The 25,786-nt window shown below is 43.5% G+C and overlaps 1 protein-coding gene across 3 annotated transcripts in view; it reads right to left on the bottom strand.

Annotated features, from left to right (window-relative positions):
• casd1 (CAS1 domain containing 1) overlaps positions 1 to 22,649 on the bottom strand; it is a 104,467-nt gene extending 81,818 nt beyond the window's left edge. For all 3 annotated transcript variants that reach the window (XR_011961326.1, XR_011961325.1, XM_072575470.1), the window contains exons 1-2: positions 22,543 to 22,649; positions 16,958 to 17,137 (exon numbers count right to left, since the gene is read on the bottom strand). Coding sequence is in view for 1 of the 3 variants with exons in the window: in XM_072575470.1 (XP_072431571.1) it covers positions 16,958 to 17,137; positions 22,543 to 22,597 (235 nt within the window). In the remaining 2 variants the exon portion in view is untranslated. The remainder of the gene's footprint in view (positions 1 to 16,957; positions 17,138 to 22,542) is intronic.
• Positions 22,650 to 25,786: the final 3,137 nt, after the last annotated feature.

The raw sequence follows: 25,786 nt of genomic DNA on the forward strand, positions 1-25,786 counted from the left end.
AGGTCCTGGACTGCAGCAATTCAAGACAGCAGCTCATCACCATCTTCTCAAGGAATGGATAATAAATGCTGGCCCAGACAGAGATGGCCATCTTCCACAAGTGAAGAATTGTTTGTTCAAAATTCTGTTTGTGTTCTTCCCTTTTTGAATAAATGTCTTCACATCCCTTTTAATTTCTTACCTCCAACCATTCGCAATCCACATTTTTTCAATCCAAGAATCTAAAATTCTTTCCTTTCATACCTGCTCCATTCTGTACTACCAATGCTGCCTCATCACACTTTGCTTTCTTCCTGTACTTTGAGCAGGGAACAGGATTCTCCTTTCAAAGTGCAGCATGATAACAGCACTGTTGATGACCTCTTCCATCATTTACTGATGATCAGGAGTAGATTAAAAAGGGGAGGTAATTGGATTTGTCCCGATTCTTGCAGACAGGACACAGCAGGACAATCCTTGGGACTTTTCCAGAATCTAAGAATTCCTGGAAGAATGCTAACATTACACCTACAATCTGTATTGTTCTTGCTTAAGTATCTTAGGATGCATCCTGTCAGATCCAGGGGACTTATTGATCTCTACCCCCATTCATTCCCCTAGCACTTTTTGTCTATTGATAGTCATTCTATTTATTTCCTCTCCTTCTTTTGAACCTGACAGAACTTTGGAGTGATATTAGTGTCTTTTAATGCGAAGACTGATGCAAAGTATTTATTCAACTCCTTTGCTATTCCCTGGATCCTCATTATTTCCCCAGCCTTGCTCTTTAAAGGTTTTGGTATTCACTTTGTCCTCGCTCTTCCTTCCTACACAGATTCAGAGACATACAGCACGGAAACAGACCCTTCTTCGGTCTAACTAGTCCATGCCGAACATAATCCCAAACTAAACTAGTCCCACCTGCTTGGTCCTGGCCCATATTCCTCCAAACCTTTCCCATTCATGTATCCATCCAAATGTCTTTTAAACATTGCAATTGTACCCTCATTCACCACTCTCTCAGGATGTTCATTCCACACAGGAACGACCTGGTGTAAAAAATTTGCTTCATGGTCTTTTTTAAAATCGCTGTCCACTCACCTTAAAAATGTACCCCCAAGTCTTCAAATTCCCCATCTTAAGGAATAGACAACTAATATTAACTCTATTTATACCTCTCATTATTTTATAAATTTCTGTCTGGTCATCTCTCAACCTCCTACACTCCAGTCAAATAAGTCCCAGTGTATGTTCATAACTCAACCTTTCCATATTTGACATATTTAAAGAAACTCATACTGTTTCATTTTGATATCACTTACAAATTTAGACTTCAAAGTTTATTTTCTCCCTCATACTTTTTTGGGAGGGTTTTGTATATTTTTAAAAAAACTCCCCAATCCTCTGTTTACCAGCAATTTTAAGTCACATTCAATGTTTTTTCTTTCAACCTGATGTTATCTTTAGCTTTCCTCAATCATGGCAACCATCCAAAATTACTTGACGCCTGGTTGAATCCACCTGTTTTAGAAGACTGTGCCAATCACACTATGAATTTTTCTTTCAGGCTACCTCTGCTATTCTGACTACCCTAAATTACAAAAAGAGTGTCAGCCATGATTAATATGGTGCATTTTTACATATCCTCATTTGATGAGGATATGTAAAATGCAGAGGGAGCGAGAGCACAAGAGTGAGACAGATGGAGACACAGAGACAGAGGGAGACTGACAGACATAGGGATGAGAGGCAGAGGGAGGGACAGAGGCAGAGGCAGAGGGAGGGACAGAGGCAGAGGCAGAGGGCATAGAGACAGAGGGAAGGAGCGAGACAGACAGACAGACAGAGGGGTAAGGAGCGAAAGCAAGAGAGAGGGACACACAGGGAAGGGGAGAGAGAGAGAGCACACGAGCCAGACAGTATCCCAATGTATTCAGAGTTGCCTGCGCTTCTCCATAATCTTAAAATTAAAACTCTGCTGCTTTACCTTAATTCGCATCAAGTTCCAAGCCAAATAACCTCCAAATGAGGAAATTGCCAAATAAGGTTGTAACATTCATTTTTAACATGAATCAAATTCACACAAATGAATTTTATTTCAACTCTGAAGAATTTTATTTTATCTCAACTATTTGAAGTTACAACCACAAGCATTTTCATTACCCTTGACATGACAATGTCTTCAGCAAGTCTCTTACTGTTCCTAACAACCTAGAAAAAACCTGAAGACTTTAAACCTCATCATTGCACAAAGTTAAACACAAAGATCTAGGATGAGGTGAAATAAAAGAAAATCTACATTATGTAACTAAAGAACAAAGAACAGTTTACCTCGGGAACAGGCCCTTCGACCTACCACTGCATCAACACATGACTATTTCCTGAACTAAAAACTTTCACTTATATTATTTCGCCCTTTATTTCTTGCCTATTCATGTATTGGTCCAGATGCCTCTTAAATGCTGTATTCTGCCACCTCCTCCTGCAGTGCATTCCTGGCACTTTCATACCATCTGTATTTAAAAAAAACTTACCTCTCCCATCTTCTTTAAAACTTTCCCTATTTTACCTCAAGGCCATGTTCCCTAGTAATTGACCTTCTACCCTGGGAAAAAGACTATTTGATAAATGCCTCTCAATTTTGTAAACTTCTATCAAGTCATCCTTCAACTGCCAATGTTCAATTGAAAACAAACCAAATTTGACCACTCTCTCCTCTTAGATAATAACCTCCAAACCTGGCAATTTCCTGATAAAAAGTCAGGAAGTGTGACGCTGGAAAAGTACAGATCAGCCAGCATCCGAGGAGCAGGAGAGTCGCGATTCCAGTTTAAGCCCTTTGATCTAGCATTTTTATATCCTCTCCAAAGCCTCAATTTTTCTGGTACTGTGGCAACTAGAAATGCAAACAGTATTCCAAATGTGGCCTGAAGTTGTACTCAGCTGCCACATGACTTGGCAATTTTTATACTCTATTACCCGAATGAAGGCAGGATTACCATATGCTTTCTTACCACTTTATCTACTAATGTTGCCACTTTCAAATGAACTGTGGACTTATGCTCCTTATACCCTCTACGTTAATACGAAGGGTTCAACCATTTACTGTATACAGTACTTTCCTCTCACATTAGACCTTCCAAAATGCATCATCTCGCATTTGTCCAGATTAAATTCCATCCACTATTTCTCCACCCAAGTCTCCAGTTGTGTTCTCTTCACTATCCGTAGCTCCTGCAATCTTTGTTCCATCCACAAACTTATCAGATGACCTACATTTTCCTCCAAACTGTTTATAAATATTACAAACAGGGGTTCCAGCACTGATCCCTGTGCAAGACCACTGGTCACAGACCTCTAATCAGAAAAACACCGTTCCCATGCTACTCTATGACAAAACCAGTTTTGTATCCATCTTACAGCTCAGCACAGATCCCATGTGACTTTACCTTCTGTAGCAACCTGCTACATGGGATATTGTCAAAGACCTTGCTAAAGTCCATGTAGACATCATCCATTGCTCTGTCCTCAATTATCTTTGAAACTGCTTCAAAAAAAACTCAACCAAGTTTGTGAGACACTACCTCCCCTGCATAAAGCCATGCTGCCTATTGCTAGTCAGTGCATCTTTTTTCCAAATGAGTATAAATCCAGTCTCCTAGAGCCTTCTCCAATAACTTCCCTATCATTGGTGGAAAATCACTGGCCTGTAATTTCCCATAAATTGTCTTTTGCCCCCCTTTAGGAAGGTAATTGAAGCAGCTGCAGAGGTTGGACAAACGTGATTTGTTTTCACTTGAATGTTGGGAGTTGAAGGACAATTTGATAGAAGTTTACACAATTGAGGGGTATGGATAGCTGGTGTCTCTTTCCAGGGTAGAAATTCTGATCACCAACCACAGACATTGGCAGAAGTGTACATCATAGACAAAAATGGACTGCAGTAACTTAGGTCCCTTCAACAGAACCTTGCAAACTAGCAACCTCAACCACCTAGAAGGACAAAAGCAGCTGATGGATAGGAATACCACTTGCAAATTCTCCCTCAAGCCACACACACAATGGAGGTATGGAAGACTTGAAGTATGTCACCATTGCTGGCTTACTCAAACTCCCTAACAGCACTGTGGGTATACCTACACTCCAAGGTTTGCAGTAGTTCAATGCCACCTTCAAGAATATTTAGAAATGATCAATACCTACCATCCTAGCCAGTGATGCCCAAATTAAGATTTAAAAAATTCCAGAATTTGAGCGATATCAGGAGGCAGTTTGGCATACACAATCTACATGGATAGGAGATGCCACACTGGAGTGGTGCAAAAAAATGTGCACACCTATCTATAACCCCTACCACAGCAAAATGAAGTTCATAAAATAGCAACACATTTAAATTTAACAGATAGCAGTGTGCAGAAAATGATCATAACCTTTTCTAGGCTAAGTTAAAACATGAAATCACTTGATAGCATAGCAGAGCTCTAACAGTTAACTCAAAGTACCGGTCAGCCATGTAACTCTGATAAAAGAATGCATGACTCAAAAGTCAAAGTCAATGCAAGTCAAGCTGCAGTAGCATAACACCTGCTGAAACAAGCATTGTAAAAATAAAGATTAAAGGAATTGCAAAGCATGACCAATTAGTTTAGGCATGTAGTTTTAAAGATGCAGCTTAAACATGTAGTTTTAACTAAAATGCACCTACTATTAAGGCTATGGAAACTTAAGCTATGGAAAAAAGGGGGTGTTGGGACAGGCTGGATGGAAATAGATAATACATACAACTAAAATATTTCGCTTGCAAAGTATGCTGTTTGTTCAACCATGTTCACCATTCATTCCATTCACCACCAACACACTGTGGCAACAGTATATCACCTACAATATGTAGGGCAGGTTCTTTCAAGTGCATCTTCCAAATTCGTGACTTCTACCACCTAGAGCAACAAGGTAGCAAATTTATGGTAACATGATCACCTGTAAGCTGCCTCCAAGTTCCATACAATCTTGACTTAGATTTATATTGCCGTTCCTTCACAGTTCCATGGTTGTTGACTCAGCAACAATCTTCCCAGTAGCATGTGAATGTCTCCACTGTTCAACAATGCAGCAATTCAAAACATCAGCTCATCACCATCTTCTCCAGGACAATTACAGATGACAAATGAATGCTGGTCTGGTCAACCACACACATCACAAAAGAATACAACATAATTGCAATATAGGAGCCAAAAAGCTATTCCAATTCCAGTTTGGTTTCCAGTGTAGCTGTTACAAACATTTAATATTAAACATTTGTCAGAACCTTCAAATTTGCTTTCTACATCCTTCTGGTAGTAGACAAACTTTTAAAAAGGACATATTTCCTATTAGCTTGATTTGATATGCAGTCTTTCAAGAGATCCTACATTAAATATCCAACTGCTTTTAAATGCAAAGGATTCTACAGCTCCATTCAATTAACATATATGCACAGACAGATTAGGAGCGGGGTAGACTATTTGACCCCTTAAACACGCTGTGTCATTCAATAAGGGCCAGTAGACTTCCCCTGGTGTCCTCTTAACAGTTGTATATCCACGATCATTAAAATAATCAGCTGACGACTTGATAATTTCTCATTGCTTCTCATGGAAGCTTTGTACACATTAACTGGCTGTGCTATGTTGTAGGCAAAAGTGAGAATGCAGATGCTGGAGATTACAGTCGAGAATGTGGTGCTGGAAAAGCACAGCAAGTCAGGCAGCATCAGAGGAGCAGGAGAGTCGACATTTTGGGCAAAAGCCCGAAACGTGACTCTCCTGCTCCTCAGATGCTGCCTGACCCGCTGTTTTTCCAGCGCCACACTCAGTACTTTGTTTTCCTACAGCAGGGCTACAACAAAGTATTTTATGGCAAGTGTTATTAAGTCTCAAAAGCAATCATATAGGTTTTCTTCTTTAAAAGTTGCATATTTCCAAGTGGGGGATCAAACAACCAACTGGTATTATTGCTAGACTATTCATTCAGACATCTAAGTAATGTTCTATGGATCCAGTTTAATTCCTGCCACATCAGAGAATGCCACAGTGATGTACAGTGCAGAAACAGACCCTTCGGTCCAACTCATCCATGCTGACCAGATATCCTAACCTAATCTAATCCCATTTAACAGCACTTGGTCCATATCCCTCCTCTTATTCATATACCGAACCAGATGCCTTTTAAATGTTGTAATCGTACTAGCCTCCACCATTTCCTCTGGCAGCTCATTCCATACATGTACCACCCTCTGTATGAAAATGTTGCCCCTGAGGTCCCTTTTAAGTCTTTCCCCTCTCACCTAAAAACCTTTGCTCTCGTGTTCTGGACTCCCCCACCACAGAGAAAAGACCTTGTCTATTTACACTTTCCACGCCCCTCATAATTTTATGAACTTCTACAAGGTCACTCCTTAGGCTCCAAATTCCAAGGAAACAAGCACCAATCTATCCAGCTCAAACCCTCCAACCCTGGCAACATCCTCACAAATCTTTGCTGAATCCTTCCTAGTTTTACAAATTCCTTCCAATAAGAGGGAGACCAGAATTGCACACAATATTCCAAAAGTTGCCTAACCAATGTCTTTTACAGCCTCCTCCCAACCCCTATACTCAATGCTTTGGCCAATAAAGGAAAGCATACCAAACAACACCTTCACTATTCTAACTACCTGTAACTTTATTTTGTTCAGCAACCTTACCATTAATTAATGGTATAAGTAGTGCCTAATTTGCCTTTTGAAAATACAGCACTTCAGGTTTATCTAAATTAAACTCCATCTGTAAAATTTTGGCACATCTGATCAAGATCTTATTGCACTCTGTGGTAACTTTCTTCACTGTCCACTACATCTCCAATTTTGGGGTCATCTGCAAACTTACCAACTATACCTCTGTTCACATCCATATCGTTTTATGGAAATGACAAAAAGCAGTGGACCTAGCACCAATCCTTGTGGCACTCCACTGATCACAGGCTTCCAGTCTGAAAAGTAACCCTCCACCACCACCTGCTTTCTACCTTCGAGCCAGTTCTCTATCCAACTGGTTAGTGCTCCCTGTATTCCATGTGATCTAACTTTGCTAACCAGTCTACCATGAGGAACCTTGTTGAACAACTTACTGAAATCCATATGGATCACATTCACTGTTCTGCCCTTATGAGTCCTCTTCATTACTTCTTCAAAAAACTCAAGTAAGGGAGACACGATTTCCCATGCACAAAGTGGTGTTGATCATTCCTAATCACTCCTTCCTTTTCAAATACACGTAAGTCCTGTCCCTCAGGATTTCCTCCAACAACTTGCCCATTACCGATGTCAGGCTCGGTGATGTTTAGTTCTTTGGCTTCTCCTTACCACTTCCTTAAATAGTGGCACCACTTAAGCCAACCTCCAGTCTTCCAGCAACTCAACTGTGACTATGGCAGTCCCAGTCTATGTTTGGAAGGTTAAAATCCCCTCACATTACCACCCTATTATTCTCACAGATAACAGAGATCTCCTACAAATTTATTTCTCAATTTCTAGCACAATCCCAATAAGGTGATCATCCCTTTCTTATTTCAGTTCCACCCAAATAACCTCCCTGGACATATTTCCAGGAATATTCTAAGTACAGACGTAATGTTATCCCTTAACAAAAATGCCACTCCCCCATCTCGCTATTCTTTCTGTAACATTTGTATCCTGGAACATTAAGCTGCCAGTCCTGTCCATTCCTGAGTCACGTCCCTGCAATTGCTATGATATCCTAGTCCCATGTTCATTTGCCTTCCCAGTTAGGCCTCTTGTACTGAAATAAATTTAACTGCATTTATCAGTCCTACCGCATCCTCCGCCTTATTCTTGCCCGACCTGACTGTTTGATTTGCTCTTGTAGCCAACTGTACCAGTCTCAATCTGATCTCTGCCCTCACTATCAAATCGCTTGGAACCTGACGTATCCTCATTACATACAGCACATCTCAGTACCAGAAACTTGGCTATTCATGCTGCATTCCAGAGAGTTCATAACACCCTACCTTTTTCAAAATAGCATACTTATTTGAGATGGGGATTGCCATAAGAGACTCCTGCACTACCTGCCTCCCTCTTCTACTTTTCCGGAGCTAACACATCTACCTGACCGTATCTGCAATTTATCCCCCTTCTTATAACTGCCGTCCATCAAACCTAGTTCCTGTAAATTCCTCACAGCTAACTGCCGCTCCATCTGATCCATGCGATTCGAAACGGTTTGCAAGCATACACACTTACTAAAGTAATAATCATCAATAAAATGGACATTTCCGCCTAATCTCCCACATCCAACAAGCGCAGCACATCACTTCACTAAAAGCCATTTTTGCACCATAATCTACAGACCAGAAAATAGCAGTCTTACTGCATTAAAAAAAACTTAGTACCTATGTTTTATATTTTTAAATTCTAATCAAGAGACAGTTCTCAATAAAACATATAATCAAGAAAGAACCCACTGTACTCACTAATTGTTAAATTTACAAAGAAAAGCAAGTTTACACTTGATAACAATGCTCCCGTTGTGAGCTGTCCCACACAGGTTCTTCCAAGGTCAGCTGTGATTTTCACGGTTTGTTAATTTTTTTTATGCACTCCGTTGTTCAGAAATACTTGCACTCAAACAGCAAAGGCTGTGCAGATTCACTGGTGTGTCATGTAGCAGTGTAGGTTTCTTTCTCTCTCTCTCTCTCTGATTGACCATGTGGTCTCTGCCTTTGTCTCTTTCCAAACATCAACTGGGACTGCCGTAGTGTTAAAGGTTTAGATGGAGAGGAATTTTTTAAGTGCGTACAAAATAATTTTCTGATTCAGTATGTGGATGTATCTACTAGAGAAGGTGCAAAACTTGACCTACTCTTGGGAAATAAGGCAGAGCAGGTGACTGAGGTGTCAGTGGGGGAGCACTTTAGGGCCAGCGACCATAATTCTATTTGTTTTTAAATCGTGATGGAAAAGGATAGACCAGATCTAAAAGTTGAAGTTCTAAATTGGAGAAAGGCCAATTTTGACAATATTAGACAAGAACTTTTGAAAGCTGATTGGAGGCAGGTGTTTGCAGGTAAAGGGACGGCTAGAAAATGGGAAGCCTTCAGAAATGAGATAAGAATCCAGAGAAAGTATATTCCTGTTAGGGTGAAAGGGAAGGTTGGTAGGTATAGGGATGATTAAAGAAATTGAGGGTTTGGTTAAGAAAAAAAGAAGGAAGCAAATGTCAGGTATAGACAGGATAGATCGAGAGAATCCTTAGAGTATAAAGGAAGTAGGAGTATACTAAAGAAGGAAATCAGGAGGGCAAAAAGGGGACATGAGATAGCTTTGGCAAATAGAATGAAGGAAAATCCAAAGGGTTTTCACAAATATATTAAGGACAAAAGGGTAATTAGGGAGAGAATAGGGCCCCTCAAAGATCAGCAAGGCTGCCTTTGTGTGGAGCCACAGAAAATGGGGGAAGATACTAAATGAATATTTTGCATCAGTATTTACTGTGGAGAAGGATATGGAAGATATAGACTGTAGGGAAATAGATGGTGACATCTTGCAAAATGTTCAGATTACAGAGGAGGAAGTGCTGGGTGTCTTGAAACGGGTAAAGGTGGATAAATCCTCAGGACCTGATCAGATGTACCCGAGAACTCTGTGGGAAGCTAGAGAAGTGATTGCTGGGCCTCTTGCTGAGATATTTGTATCATTGATAGCCACGGGTGAGGTGCCGGAAGACTGGAGGGTTGGCAAACATGGTGCCACTGTTTTAGAAGGGCGGTAAAGACAAACCAGGGAACTATAGACCAGTAAGCCTGACCTCAGTGGTGGGCATGTTGTTGGAGGGAATCCAGAGGGACAGGATGTCCTTGTATTTAGAAAGGCAAGGACTGACAAGGGATCGCCAACATGACTTTGTGCGTGGGAAATCATGTTTCTCAAACTTGATTGAGTTTTTTGAAGTAGTAACAAAGATGATTGATGAGGGCAGAGCAGTAGATGTGATCTATATGGACTTCAGTAAGGCATTTGACAAGGTTCCCAATGGGAGACTGATCAGCAAGGTTAGATCTCATGGAATAAATGGAGAACTAGCCATTTGGATACAGAACTGGCTCAAAGGTAGAAGACATAGGGTAGGTGGTGGATTGTTTTTCAGACTAGCCACAAGGATCGGTTCTGGGCCCTCTACGTTTTGTCATTTACATAAATGATTTGGATGCGAGCAGAAGAGGTACAGTTAGTAAGTTTGCAGATGACACGAAAATTGGAGGTGCAGTGGACAACGAAGAGGGTTACCTCAGATTACAACAGGATCTTGACCAGATGGGCAAATGGGCTGAGAAGTGGCAGATGGAGTTTACTTCAGATAAATGTGAGGGGCTGCATTTTGGGATAGCAAATCGTAGCAGGACTTATACACTTAATGGTAAGGTCGCTGAACAAGAGACCTTGGAGTGCAGGTTCATAGCTCCTTGAAAGTGGAGTCGCAGGTAGATAGGATAGTGAAGGCGGTGTTTGGTCTGCTTTCTTTTATTGGTCAGAGTATTGAGTACAGGAGTGGGGAGGTCATGTTGCAGCTGTACAGGACATTGGTTAGGCCACTGTTGGAATATTGCAATTCTGGTCTCCTTGCTATCAGAAAGATGTTGTGAAACTTGAAAGGGTTCAGAAAAGATTTACAAGGATGTTGTCAGGGTTGCAGGATTTGAGGTATAGAGAGAGAGGCTGAACAGGCTGGGGCTGTTTTCCCTGGAATGTCAGAGGCCGAGGGGTGACCTTATAGAGGTTTACAAAATTATGAGGGGTATGGATAGGGTAAATAGGCAAAGTCTTTTCCCTGGTGTCGGGGAGTCCAGAACTAGAGAGCATAGGTTTAAGGTGAGAGGGGAAAGATATGAGAGACCTGTGGGGCAACGTTTTCACGCAGAGGGTGATACAGGTATGGAATGAGCTGCCAGAGGATATGGTGGAGGCTGGTACAATTGCAACATTTAAGACGCATTTGGATGGGTATATAAATAGGAAGGGTTTGGAGGGATATGAGCCGGGTGCTGGCAGATGGGACTAGATTGGGTTGGGATATCTCGTCAACATGGACGGGTTGGACTGAAGGGTCTGTTTCCATGCTGTACATCTCTATGACTCTAAATGCCATTCACATCACTCTGTTGTTCACTGGCCTACACTGGTCATCAGTCTGACAAAGCATTGATTTTGAACATCTAATTACATCCTGAGCTTGTTCATTCATTATAGGTGTGTGCTTTCCTCCAGTCCTACAACCCTCCAAGGCTTCAATGCTACTCCAACATTGGGTTTCTTGTGCACCCATATTTTGAATACTGCATTGCAGCCAGCCCACTTCCAGCTGCCGATACCACCAAACTCTGGAATGAGCTCCCTAAACGTCTTCACCTTTAGCTTACTCCTTTTAAACCTCTTTTGGCATCTATCCTAATACTTCATGTGTTTGGCTACATTTGCTTTATAAATGCTATTTGCAAAGTTTTAATTACAATAAAAGTTATGTTAACATCTGCTGTTGGTGCAATGAGATAATCTACATTAGCTATTTAAGAGTTTGAACATGCTCAGGATGTTGCTCACTTGCAATAAAACAAAATGCGCTTGTCGATAATCCACTATACAACTTTGAAACTGTACAGATTGCCCAAATTCAAAAACAAAGACGTTTACTAAATAAGAGTACATTGTGTAAAATGTTCCAAGTGGTATTTGACAACTTGAACATCAAGTTCATACTGATTAGCGATGCAGTACAATGTTGCATTTTGAATCTGTGAAACAATCTTTCGAGTTAACCAAGTTCAGCCTGACAGCAGCCATCTGATTGGTTGAGCTTTGGTGTTAAATAGCTAGAACTATCCAAAACGGCACTGAAAAAATATTTAAAGCCTTCAAATAGAAAACATGAATCGGTCTCAGTGACCCTCTGTGTGAAAAGGTTACCCCTTAGGTCCCTTTTATATCTTTTCCCTCTCACCCTAAACCTATGTCCTCTAGTTCAGGACACCCCCGGCCCAGGCACAAGACCTTATCTATTTATTCTTTCCATGTCCCTCATGACTTTATAAACCTCTATAAAGGTCAATCCTCAGGCTCCAAACTACAAGGAAACCAGCACCAATCTATTCAGCATCTCCCTATAGCTCAAATCCTCCAACCCGGACAACATTCTTGTAAATCTTTTCTGATCCCTTTCATGTTTCACAACATCTTTCTGTTAGGAAGGAGACCAGAACTGTACACAATATTCCAAAAGTGTCCTAACCAATATCCATAACACGACCTGCCAACTCCTATACTCAATGCTCTGACCAATAAAGCATACCAAACGCCTTCTTCACTATCCAGTCTATGTATGACTCTACTTTCAAGGATCTATGAACCTACACTCCATGGTCTCTTTATTCAGCCAACACTCGCCAGGACCTTCCCATTAAGTGTATAAGACCTGCTCTTTCAAAATGCAGCACCTTGCATCTATCTAAATTGAACTCCATCTGCGACTCCTCAGCCCATTGGAACAACTCAAACCCAGAACCTTCTCACCCAAGGGATGAAAGTCCTACTGCAAAATTTGAGCACACTAGGCTTACATCTCAGTCATAATACTGTCCCTCCAAAGGTCATCACCTTAATGCGTTGGAAAAAATGTGCTCCAGTTATAACTATGAAAGATGACAAATAATGAGACAGATTTGATTTAGTATGTCACATGTACCAAAATACAGTGAAAAGTGTTGTATTCCACGCTATCCAGACAAATCATACTATATTCTGCATTCTGTTGTAAGGTATGACAGCGTCAGAGAATACGAGGTGGTCCTTTCAAAAGTCTGATAACTGCAGGGAAGAAGCTGTTCTTGAATCTGTTGGCAAAAGTTTGAAAATACTTGTATCTTCTGCCTGATCAAAAAGGTAGAAGAGAGTATAAACTGGGTGCGAGGGGTCTTTGATAACGTTGGCTGCTTTCCTGAGGTAGCAGGAAGTATAGACGGAGTCAATGAAAGGAGGCTGACTTGTGAGATGGACTGGGTTCATTCACAACTCTAATTTCTTGCGGTCTTGGGCACAGCAGTTGCCAAACCAAGCTGCAATGCATCCGGATAGGATGCTCTCTATGGTGCATCTATAAAAATTGTTATGAGTCATTGCAGACATGCTGAAATTCCTTAGTTTTCTGGGGGAAGTTGAGGAATTGTTGTGCTTTCTTGACTTCGAATTGATAGATCCTTGGTTATTATTTACTCCTAGAACCTCAGCACCACTGATTCAGGTAAAGGTGAGCCCTTTAATTGAATTGGAGGACTAGCTCCTTCCTTTTGCTGATATTGAGGGAGAGATTGTTGTCTTTACACCTTGCCATGACGTTCCCTCTCTCTCTTTCAAATTCGTAAATGGAGTTTGATCGGAATTTGGCCAAACAGTCACTCGTGTATAAGGAGCATAGTAAGGGCCAAGTACAAAGCTTTACAAGGCACCAGTGTTCATGATTATTGTGGAAGTGATGTAGTCGCCTATACTTACTGATTGCGGTCTACAGGTCAGGAAGGGAAGGTCCAATTGTAGAGGGGGAGCAGAGTCCGCATCTTGGAGTTGGAGATGAATTCGGTTGGAATTATGGGGTTGAAGGTTGAACGTAATTCAATAAACAGAAGTTTGACATAGGTGTCCTTATTATCTAGATGTTCCAGGGATGAATGCAGAGCCAGGGAGAGGACGTCCTATTATAATTTGGCAACTGTTGTATTAGGTCAGGGCAATCTGGCATGCTGGAGCTGATGTGTGCCATTAATAACTTCTCAAAGCACTTCATGATGTTTGATGTCATAGCCAGCGGGCTGTAGTCATTAAGGCTCCAAAGAAAAATCAGGCACCAGGATGACCAGTGGTCTTCTTGAAGCAGGTAGGAACCTCACATCGGAATAGGGAGAGGTTAATGATTGCAAATACCGCTGCTCCATGCAGGATCGGCGTGCACAACCACCGACTTCAGCCAGGCCAGTTGCCGTCTGTGGGTTCACTCTCAAGAAGGTCGATCTAACATCAATGGCAGTGACTTTCTGATGCAGCAGGTGACATTTCACTTACTCTCTGTTCAAACAAACATAGAATGCATTGAGGTCGTCAGGGATAGATGCATTTTTGCCAGCGATTTTACTCAACTTCACTTTGTAGCCCCTTATATCATGTACACCTTGCCACTGTGACATGTCAAACTCCTTGTAGTTAGCCCTGTGACTCTAGTTTAGTCTGATATTGTCTCTTGGCATCCCTGATGACTTTGTGAAGATTGTACCTAGATTTCTTGTATAGATCAAGGTTACCCGACTTGAACGCCTCAGATCTGGACTTGAATAGGGAGCGTATCTTCCAGTTCATCCATGGCTTCCAGATGGGAGTATGCAGATTAATCTCTTTGGCACTTACTGATGAAGTCTGTGACGGTGTGGCATACTCATTCAGGTTGGCAACTGAGTCCTTGAAAATGGACCAGTTCACTGACTCCAAGCAGTCACATAGGACTCGGCAGACCCAGAAAGCCAAAAGGCATTCCCTAACAGCTCCTCTTGCCTCAAATCACCAGCATACTCAGGGAGATCAAAGAAAATGCTTCAATGTCAATGTTATGGTTCAAGGAGAGTTTGAATGATTAAGATGATCTTATTAACAATTGTTCAAAAGTGTAGCAGTCTGCACCAAGTTGCTTCAATGCTTTTAGTTTAAGATGAGGCACAGCAGTGCCAGTGAAGAAAAGACTAATCCTGTACTCCAGTTCTTACCGTCCGCAGGTCAACCTGCCTCATTTGCTCAAATATCATGAGTCAGGAAAAGGCTAGAAACATGAAGATCTATGGCAGTAGCTCTCAAACCTTAGTAGATGTCATCCTTGATTTGAAGGATAGTTGATAACAATGATTATTATTGCTGCCTGTTAACAAAGATGTTAACACAGGTCTGCCTGCCCTGGCAGGTGAATAGAATTGAAGAGAAGCAGAGGAATTCCCTTGACCAAATTTGCTTTCAAGTTTTAAAACATCAAAATCTTCAGTTAAAATATAACCACTGGCTGCAGTGATGCATAACCCATGTTCATTTTACATAAAAACAGCAATTTTGTTACTGGGTGACTAAAGCACAAATTTTATTGAACTGCCAATGGGTTTTCATAGCAGCAGTCATGACTACGTCAAATACTATGCAGAAAGCTGAAAGGAAAAGCTTAAAGAGCACATGAAAGTATCATAAAAGCACAACATTTGTACAATATGTGCAAAATCTCTACAGATTACTTATTTTCACACAGCTGCAAGTGAATGCTTTTCTCACACATACAAACGGGGTGGCACAATAGCTCAGTGGTTAGCATTGCAGACTCACAGCACCAGGGACCAGGGTTTGATTCCAGCCTCGGGCGACTGCCTGTGTGGAATTTGCACATGCTCCCTTGTGTCTGCGTGAGTTTCCTCCAGGTTCTCCTGTTTCCTCCCAAAGATGTGCAGGTCGGGTGGATTGCCCGTGCTAAATTGAGGGAATTGGGTCTGGGTGAGTTACTCTTTGGAGGGTCGGTGTGGACTTGTTGGGCTAAATGGCCTATGTCCACACTGTAGGGAATCTAATCTAAAAAAAAATCTATGATTACTATCGGACAGCCAATATGCAAAATATTAGCCATTAGAAGTACACAACACAAAAGATATAGAAACTCATTAAGCATAAACACCAGTTGGGCCATAAATTCCACTGGTAAGTAGTCATAACATTTGTGAAAAGTACTATTCATGATTGATTTACTTTAGAAAGTGCTCATTTCATTCATCTGTTCTATAGTATGAACTTAGAGCTGCAATTCAACAAAGTGGATGGATGCCATTGTACATCATCTATCTGCCACAATATCTTGTGTGCTACAAAACAAATTTCATTTTCATGATTTGCTTTATTCTAAACATGGATATTATAATATGACCAGTCATACAAGATATTCTCAGAAATTAATCTTATAATTCCAGTAACATTACTTAGTTTGACCTCACTATATTGACATAATAAATGCAAGAGCAGGTGCCAGACAACTGCACTGTTACAGATATCGTTTGGCAATTCTCAGTGAGATAAAAAGGTATCATGAATCAAACAAAATGCAAAAATAAATGAACAGTCTAGTTCAGCCGAAAGCAATAGTCAGGCAAAGAATTACTAATGGTAATATTAAACCTGCTGATACACGATTTATATAAGTCTTGTAACCAACACTCGTTTGGCTTGCTTCATTTCTAACCTTGTATCTTTCACACTTACGCCATTTGTACATTTAACTAAACGATAATCATTGGAGGCTAAGTGGCAAAGAACAAACTACTGGGACAAACTAAATGTAGACAGTAATAGACAGGATTTTGATCAATGTAGTATTTGAGAGAAATTTCAAAGAACCAGTGTATGTTTTCGCCTTCCAAAGCAGCCTTTGATGGAGTAACCGTACTCCGCAGCCCTTGTTTACATTATGTCTTATATCGGCGGCTGTAACTCTGGATGTTTGGGATTTCTGTTCCAAAGACAAAAGAAAGACTCCGGGAGGGAAGCACATCATCTCCAGTTAACGAAACACAAAGGCAACAGCGACTGAAAACACAGCTGACAATTTGCAGCAAGATGCCCGCTCTGTGTTAAATGCATAGACATTGCTCACCGGCCAGAGCTGAGCACAGACACGGACATTTTTATATTTATAGCTCATCACTTTCAGCCAAGGCACAAAATACCGCTCGGTCCCAGGTCCAGCCATGCTCATCCCTGTCTCATACTCGGCTCCAAATCTATGGCTGGGCCTGACCGACAGACACGGAGCTGAATGTCAGACAAATACAGGAGCGGCGCCCACCACTGAGCCCATGTAACCCGCCCCATACCATTTCATTGCTTTACCTCCATAGCTCCGGTGAATCCCGTGACCAACTGTTAAGATAAGCACAAAGCTGATGGCAAGGAGCTTGGCGTTCCTGATGTTGAAGTGTTGATTAATTTCCCGTCTGCCCATCGCGTAGGCCTGCGCCACCATCTTGGCTCCCCCATGACAACCGAATGAGAATCCTTCGCGCAAAGCACCTAGAACCAGAGAGACATGGGGGCGGGGCAAAGCCCTGCGTGAGTGGAGGAGGGCCGTAACGGCGACGGTGGGAGGGGAGGGGAAGGGAGGGCCGTCTTCTGGGGCGGGGGAGGGGAAAGGGAAAGGTCATACCCTCACTTCTGGTGGTGGTGGTAGTGGTAGTGCTCGGTGGTGGGGGGACGAGCAGGTGCAAAGGGAAGGGGCGGGTTACACTGCAGAACGGAACGATGAGGGGCGGGTGATACCTTATGGTGCGGGGCTAAGATGGAGGAGCGAGCCTGGGGGCGGGGTAACTGGGCGCTCGGGGCCGATGCGACGGGGAGCGGGCAACAGGGGCATTAAGGGGCGGGGCAAACATGAACTGGGGGCGTGGGCAACGCTGCCTGTGTTGGGCGGAGCTAACAGGGTTGCTTTAGGGGCGGGGCAAACAAGAACTGGGGGCGTGGGCAACGCTGCTTGTGTTGGGCGGAGCTAACGGGGGTGCTTTAGGGGCGGGGCTAACGTTTGTGGTCTCCACGCGGAATGAGGGTGGAGCTAGACAGATTGGAGCTCGTTCCCAGCAGCGGGAGTAATTGAGTAGGGACGACAGATAGAGGAATGTGAAGAATTTGAAAATAAGAGACAGAGTGCAATGCCTGGGGCACATTACTTCGATCAATGGAATCAGGAGGCAGGGAGTTTGCAGTAGTGCAACACTAAGAGGAACAAATGTTATTGCATCAGAGTAAAAATTCACACGACACCAAGTTATAGTCCGACAGGTTTGTTTGGAAGAACAAGCTTCTGGAGCAGTGCTCCTTCGTCAGGGAGCTCGTGGAGAAGGGTCATATGACACATAATTTAGAGCAGAAGGTCATGGTTCCATGCACTGATGCAGTATATTGAAAAACCTAAATTGCTGTTCAGTCTTTCATCTTTCAGAATGGACTGCCTAAAGATTGTGTGCTTTTTGAACAAAATAGAACATATCTGCAAATACAATTCTGTTCATGCAAAGTCACCCTATAAACTTACTTGTATGTGTTTGGATTAGAGTGGTGCTGGAAAAGCACAGCAGGTTAGGCAGCATTCGAGGAGCAACGAAATCGACGTTTCAGGCAAAAGCCTTCATCAGGAATAAAGGCAGAGAGCCTGAAGCGTGGAGAGATTAGCTAGAGGAAGGTAGGGGTGGGGAGAAAGTAGCATAGAGTACAATAGGTGAGCGGGGGAGGGGATGAAGGTAATAGGTCAGGGAGGCGAGGGTGGAGTGGATAGGTGGAAAAGGAGATAGGCAGGTAGGACAAGTCCAGACAAGTCATGGGGACAGTGCTGAGCTGGAAGTTTGGAACTAGGGTGAGGTGAGGGAAGGGGAAATGAGGAAACTGTTGAAGTCCACATTGATGCCCTGGGGTTGAAGTGTTCCGAGGCGGAAGATGAGGCGTTCTTGCTCCATGCATCTGGTGGTGAGGGAGCGGCGGTGAAGGAGGCCCAGGACCTCCATGTCCTCGGCAGAGTGGGAGGGGGAGTTGAAATGTTGGGCCACAGGGCGGTGTGGTTGATTGGTGCGGGTGTCCTGGAGATGTTCCCTAAAGCGCTCTGCTAGGAGGTGCCCAGTCTCCCCAATGTAGAGGAGACCGCATCGGGAGCAACAGATACAATAAATGATATTAGTGGATGTGCAAGTAAAACTTTGATGGATGTGGAAGGCTCCTTTAGGGCCTTGGATAGAGGTGAGGGAGGAGGTGTGGGCGCAGGTTTTACAGTTCCTGCGGTGGCAGGGGAAGGTGCCAGGATGGGAGGGTGGGTTGTAGGGGGGCGTGGACCTGACCAGGTAGTCACGGAGGGAACGGTCTTTGCAGAAGGCGGAAAGGAGTGGGGAGGGAAATATATCCCTGGTGGTGGGGTCTTTTTGGAGGTGGCGGAAATGTCGACGGATGATTTGGTTTATGTGAAGGTTGGTAGGGTGGAAGGTGAGCACCAGGGGGGTTCTGTCATTGTTATGGTTGGAGGGGTGGGGTCTGAGGGCGGAGGTGCGGGATGTGGACGAGATACGTTGGAGGGCATCTTTAACCATGTGGGAAGCGAAATTGTGGTCTCTAAAGAAGGAGGCCATCTGGTGTATTCTGTGGTGGAACTGGTCCTCCTGGGAGCAGATACGGTGGAGGCGGAGGAATTGGGAATACAGGATGGCATTTTTGCAAGAGGTAGGGTGGGAAGAGGTGTAATCCAGGTAGCTGTGGGAGTTGGTGGGTTTGTAAAAAATGTCAGTGTCAAGTCGGTCGTCATTAATAGAGATGGAGAGGTCCAGGAAGGGGAGGAAGGTGTCAGAGATGGTCCAGATAAATTTAAGGTCAGGGTGGAATGTGTTGGTGAAGTTGATGAATTGCTCAATCTCCTCGCGGGAGCATGAGATGGCGCCAATGCAGTCATCAATATAGCGGAGGAAGAGGTGGGGAGTGGTGCCGGTGTAATTACGGAAGATCAACTGTTCTACGTAGCCAACAAAGAGACAGGCATAGCTGGGGCCCATACATGTGCCCATGGCTACCCCTTTGGTCTGGAGAAAGTGGGAGGATTTGAAGGAGAAATTGTTAAGTGTGAGGACCAGTTCGGCCAAACGAATGAGAGTGTCGGTGGAAGGTTACTGTTAGGAACGTCTGGAGAGGAAAAAACGGAGGGCTTGGAGGCCCTGGTCATGGTGGATGGAGGTGTAGAGGGATTGGATATCCATGGTGAAGATGAGGTTACATGTGCCCATGGCTACCCCTTTGGTCTGAAGGAACTGCTGTGCTCTTCCAGCACCACTAATCCAGAATCTGGTTTCCAGCAACTGCAGCCATTGTTTTTACTTCGAGGAGCAGGAAAATTGTCATTTTGGGCAAAAGCCATTCATTAGGAATGGAGGCAGGAAGCCTCCAGGGTGGAGAGATGAGTGGGGTGGGGTGGGGGGGCTGGGGAGAAGGTAGCAAAAAGTACAATAGGTAAATGGGTGTGGGGATGGAGGTGATAGGTCAGAGAGGAGGGTGGTAGAAGGTAGCAAAGAGTACAATAGGTGAATGGGGGTGGGGATGGATGTGATAGGTCAGAAGGGAGTTGGAGCGGATAGGTGGGAAGGGAGATTAGCAGGTAGGATAGGTCATGTGGACAGTGCTGAGCTGGAAGGTTGGAACTGGGGTAAAGTGGGGGGAGGGGAAATGAGGAAACTGGTGAAGTCCACATTGATGTTCTGGGGTTGAAGTATTCCGAGGTGAAAGATGAGGCCTCAAGCAAATGTGGCTGTGGTAGTGAGTCTGTTTCAGTACATGGTTGAAGAGCTTCAGGGCAGAGGAGATGACCTGTGGGTTGCAGTGAAAGAGAGACTCACTGAGATTCTTGTGGAGAGAGGAGGAGAGCTTCTTCAAGGTAGGCATCCTTGCAAGAGGATTCGCAGTAAGGTTAAAATCAACTAGGCAAAAGTGAGGACTGCAGGTGCTGGAAACCAGAGTTTGGTTTAGAGTGGTGCTGGAAAAGCACAGCAGGTCAGGCAGCATCCGAGGAGAAAGAAAATCGACGTTTCGGGCAAAAGCCCTTCATCAGGAATGGAGGCAGGGAGCCTCCAGGGTGGAGAAATAAGTGGACTGGTGGCGGGGGGGAGCTGGGGAGAAGGTAGCAAAGAGTACAATAGGTGAATGGGAGTGGGGATGGAGGTGATAGGTCAGAGGGGAGGATGGAGCAGATAGGTGGGAAGGGAGATTGGCAGGTAGACAAGTCATGAGGACAGTACTGAGCTGGAAAGTTGGAACTGGGGTAAGGTGGGGGGAGGGGAAATGAAGAAACTGGTGAAGTAAACGTTGATGCCCTGGGGTTGAAGTGTGTGCATGCATGTGAGGGAGTGTGTGTGTGTGTGTTTGTTGGCACAGAGGGAAAGAATGTCAGTGCATGAGTCATAGTCATAGAGATGTACAGCATGGAAACACCCTTTGGTCCAACTCATCCATGCTGACCAGATATCCTAATCTAATCTAGTCCCATTTATCAGCACTTGGCCCATATCACTCTAAACCCTTCCTATTCATGGACCAATCCAGATGCCTTTTAAGTGCTGTAATTGTACCAGCCTCCACCACTTCCTCTGGCAGCTTATTCCATACATGCACAACCCTCTGTGTGACAAAGTTGCTCCTTAGCTCCCTCTTATACCTTTCCTCTCTCATTCTAAATCTATGCCCTCTAGTTCTGGACTGTCCCCACCACAGTGAAAAGACTTTGTTTATTAATCCGATCCATGCCCCTCATGAACTTATAAACCTCTATCAGGGCACCCCTCAGTCTCTGACACTCCAGGGAAAACAGCCCCAGCCTATTCAGCCTCTCCCAATAGCTCAAACCCTCCAACCCTGGCAGCATCCTTGTAAGTTTTTTCTGAACCCTTTCACATGTGCCTGCTTGATAAAGTGTGCGTGTGAGTGTGATGGACTGTATTCCTGTGAGAGGGTGTGCGAATGGGTGTGAGTGTGGGGTATGTGTATATGCCTGAGATAGCATGTGTATGAGAGAGGGTCTGTTAGTGTGTGGGTATGTAAGAGTGTATGTGTGCTGTGTGTATGTGTGAGACTGTATAGTGTAGTGGGGTCACCTTTCTCCCCCCCGCGCCCCCCTCCCCACACACACACATACACACACACACATACTCTCTCTCTCTCTCTCTCCCCCTCACATGCATGGGGGCGAATTTGCATTTGCAGAATTGTATTTGCAGATACATTCTGTTTGTTCAAAAAAAACACAATTTTTTTTATAATCCATGTGACATTTCATAAATTCCTACTTTGGAAATAGAGTCAGTCTGACTCAGTCTGAATCTATGCAATTCACTGCCACAGAAGGTCAGGCTATTGAGTATATTTAGGGAGATAGATGGGTTCTTGATTGTCAAAGGGATCAAGGGTTATGGGTAGAAAGTGAGAGAATGGAATTGAGAAACCTATCAACTATCAACTATGATTGAATGGAGAGCAGACTCGATGGGCTGATTGGCCTAATTTCTGCTCTTATGTCTTATGGTCATCGATGTGACATATTCACAATTGTCCCTTGGCAAGATATGAAGGAAGATTGTGGTGACAAAACAAATAAGAAAGTGTAGAAAGGTGGTACACTTGTCACACAGATGGGGGACAGAGAAAGAAATGAGATAAACTGCAAAGCACAGTCCATACATAACACTCTTCCAGTTATTAAAAAAAAAGAGCTCATTGACAGGAGAGAGTTTGTTCACGACAAAGAGAAACAGAGCCAAATGCATACAGTGGAAAAATATACATTCTAAATAAATCTATTATTTAGAGTAGAAATCATTGGACTATTGAGATAAAACGTTCCAAACTGATCTAATTTTAGAACCAGGCAAAACAACAAAGATCAGCTTCACCTTAGTAACTCTCACCTGTATTAGGCAGTGATGTTGTCTCTTTTGGAAGATTGCTAGATTTCTGATCCATTTGTCTGTCTCTGGCAATAGCTAAAGAAATTGCAGAAAATATATTCACAGGTGTGCATAATATGAGGCTTCCTTTCACTTCCTTCTCAAGGTTGTGTCTCTTTAGACATTGGTAGGTTTAATCTCTTGTGTGGCACTTCCTGTATTACCTTAAAGGAAGACTGCCACGTAATACACTATGCAACTGTGTCTCTATTATGATTTTAATAGGAGGTAAAATATGCAATGAGTTAACAAAAAAAAATACTTTTAGAGGAAAGTTGTCATTGTTTACGTTATAAGAACACTTAGTAAAGCTGTAGCAAAATCATGTTACACAGCTATTGTAACAATGTTTCATGCCAATCCGTTTTGACAATTCAAAATTTGTTCAAAGGTCACATTATTGCATATGCTTGCCAAAACATGTCCAGCCAGACCTCATCTTTCTGCTACAGTGGTTAATTTATCAACCAGGTTCTTTCTGTTGTATGTCATTCTGCTATTGTTCCTGTTTCTAGAACTATAGAACAAAGCTCTCTGAATATTATCACAACGCCAGGGACCCGGGTTTGATTCCAGCCTCTGGCGACTGTCTGTTTGGAGTTTGCACATTCTCTCCATGTCTGTGTGGGTTTCCTCAAGGAGCTCTGGTTTCATCTCACAGTCCAAAGATGTGCAGATTAGATGAATTGGCCATGCTAAATTGCCCATCGTGTTCAGGGATGTGTAGGCTAGGTGCATTAGTCAGGGGAAATGTAGAGTAATAGAGGTATGGGAATGGGTCTGGTTGGGATACTTTTCGGAGGGTCGTTACAGACTTGTTGGGCCAAATGGCCTGTTTCCATACTGTAGAGATTCTATAAATGGAAAGTAACAGTTGTATAGCTTTCTGTGGTCAATGCAGTCGATAATAAAAACTACCAAATGGAGTGTTGCAAAGACGTCACACAGTCCTCATTAACCTCTCTAGATACGCGTTTACTGTCTCTCTACATGGCATGCAACATTCAAATTCTAAAAAATTCATCGATACATGAAGGGCTTTTGCCCGAAACGTCGATTTTCCTGCTCCTCAGATGCTGCCTGACCTGCTGTCGTTTTCCAGCACCACTCTAACCAAAATTTATTGCCACGTGCACTCGAGTGAGCGCAGTGATGTCCCCTCTTGACACCATCTTCAGTACAGCTACCCAGGTACAGATATTTTAAGTGTTTTAGATTAGATTAGATTACATACTTACAGTGTGGAAACAGGCCCTTCGGCCCAACAAGTCCACACCGCCCCGCCGAAGCGCAACCCACCCATACCCCTACATATACCCCTTACCTAACACTACGGGCAATTTAGCATGGCCAATTCACCTAACCTGCACATCTTTGGACTGTGGGAGGAAACCGGAGCACCCGGAGGAAACCCACGCAGACACGGGGAGAATGTGCAAACTCCACACAGTTAGTCGCCTGAGGCGGGAATTGAACCCGGGTCTCTGGCGCTGTGAGGCAGCAGTGCTAACCACTGTGCCACCGTGCCGCCCTTGTCTGTTGTTACAGACTTGAAATTGTAAAATAAAAGAACTGTATGGCAATACTGAGTTTAAAAGTCCAGGATGAGAATAAAAAGTGTCTTCAAAGGAATCAAGTTGTGGTCTCTTTTTCACTGACTCCATGCCTGCTGGGTTTCAGAACATGAGGCCTTGCTGCCTCCATGCACTGGCCTCCAGGACACATGCTCTTGGTTGGCCTGGGCTTGCTCTGCTCCCGCTCCGGGCTCTGGCCACAACTTGGCCCACGCTCGCTTTTCTGCCGCTCCGGCCTCAACTCGCTTCGGGGAGTCAGCTCCTCCGGCAACAACTCGTCTGCCTGCTGGCCTGGTCTCTGACCCCATTCTCCATTCCTTCCAGGTAGGATGCTTTAAGAAGTTAAAAGTTGAGGAAGGGGGTGGAAGAAAAACCGCAGCGAGGGGAAAAAAGAACAAAAGGAAGAAAGAGGAAAAGGAGCTGGTGAGCAGAATTGATGTGGTTGGAGCGCTATACTCAGTTGACATCTTAACTGTCAACTCAGTTTATTGACATGTTGCATTTTCTTGAACTGCTAAAAACACATCCTATCAGCTTCATTTGATTTTTGCCTTCGGTTTCACATGAAGTATAAAGATATTAGAACTTTAAGTCGTTCAGCATTGCACCTGCACAGTTGATAGGTCGGAGAAGAGGTTGGAGCGGATGGACAGAAAAAGTGATGGACAGGTCAGGATGGCGGTGCCAAATTGGAGGCTTAGGACTGGGGTAATTTGAAAGGGGGAAGGGGAAATGAGCACTTCACTACATGGTTTATATTTAACAGTGATTTCCTCCTTTTTGTGAAATGATTTCAGGAACAGCTCCTTTTCGATTGCTCTATTTTGAGAACACAGGTGTACTTTCCACTATGGAAAAACCAAAAGTCATGGTAACCTAGACAATGTCAGTATTGCTATGCATTTTTTAAAGTGGTATTATAACGTCAGAAAATCATTTCACCAATCTGTTTTAAACATTAACTACAGTACATTAATTAAAAGATCAAGACTTCTTGATTAATTGTTAACCATTTATTATTTTACATCCTTAATTGATATGTGAAAAGAATGGGCTGTCTTCCAAGAATAGAGTGTGTTTCTGGAAAAGCACAGCAGGTCAGCTAGCATCCGAAGAGCAGGAGAATTGACATTTTGGGCATAAGCCCTTCATCAGGAATAAGGCTTGTGGGCAAGGGGACTAAGAGATAAATGGGAGGGGGAGTTGGAATGGGCGGAAGGTAGCTGAGAATGTGATAGGGAGATAAAGGTGAGGGAGAAGGTGATAGCTTGGAGAGGATAAATGGGAAAAATGTTGGACAGGTCAGGAGGGCAATGCCGAGTTGAAGGCTTGGGACTGGGTTAATGTGGGGGAGGGCAAATGAGGAAACTGGTGAAATTCACATTGATCCCATGTGGTTGCAGGGTCCCAGATTTTGGGTGGAATATGAGGCATTTTTCATCCAGTCCTCGGGTGATAAGGGTTTGGTGGTGGAGGAGGCCCAGGACCTGCATGTCCTTGGCGGAGTGGGAGGGGTAGTCGAAGTGCTCAGTCATGGAGGGGTGGGATCAGTGGGTGCTGGCGTCCCAGAGATGTTCTCTGAAACAATCCGCAAGAAGGTGTCCTGTCTCCCCAATGTAGAGGAGACTATA

The sequence above is a fragment of the Chiloscyllium punctatum genome, chromosome 8, assembly GCF_047496795.1.
Source record: "Chiloscyllium punctatum isolate Juve2018m chromosome 8, sChiPun1.3, whole genome shotgun sequence".
Taxonomy (NCBI): domain Eukaryota; kingdom Metazoa; phylum Chordata; class Chondrichthyes; order Orectolobiformes; family Hemiscylliidae; genus Chiloscyllium; species Chiloscyllium punctatum.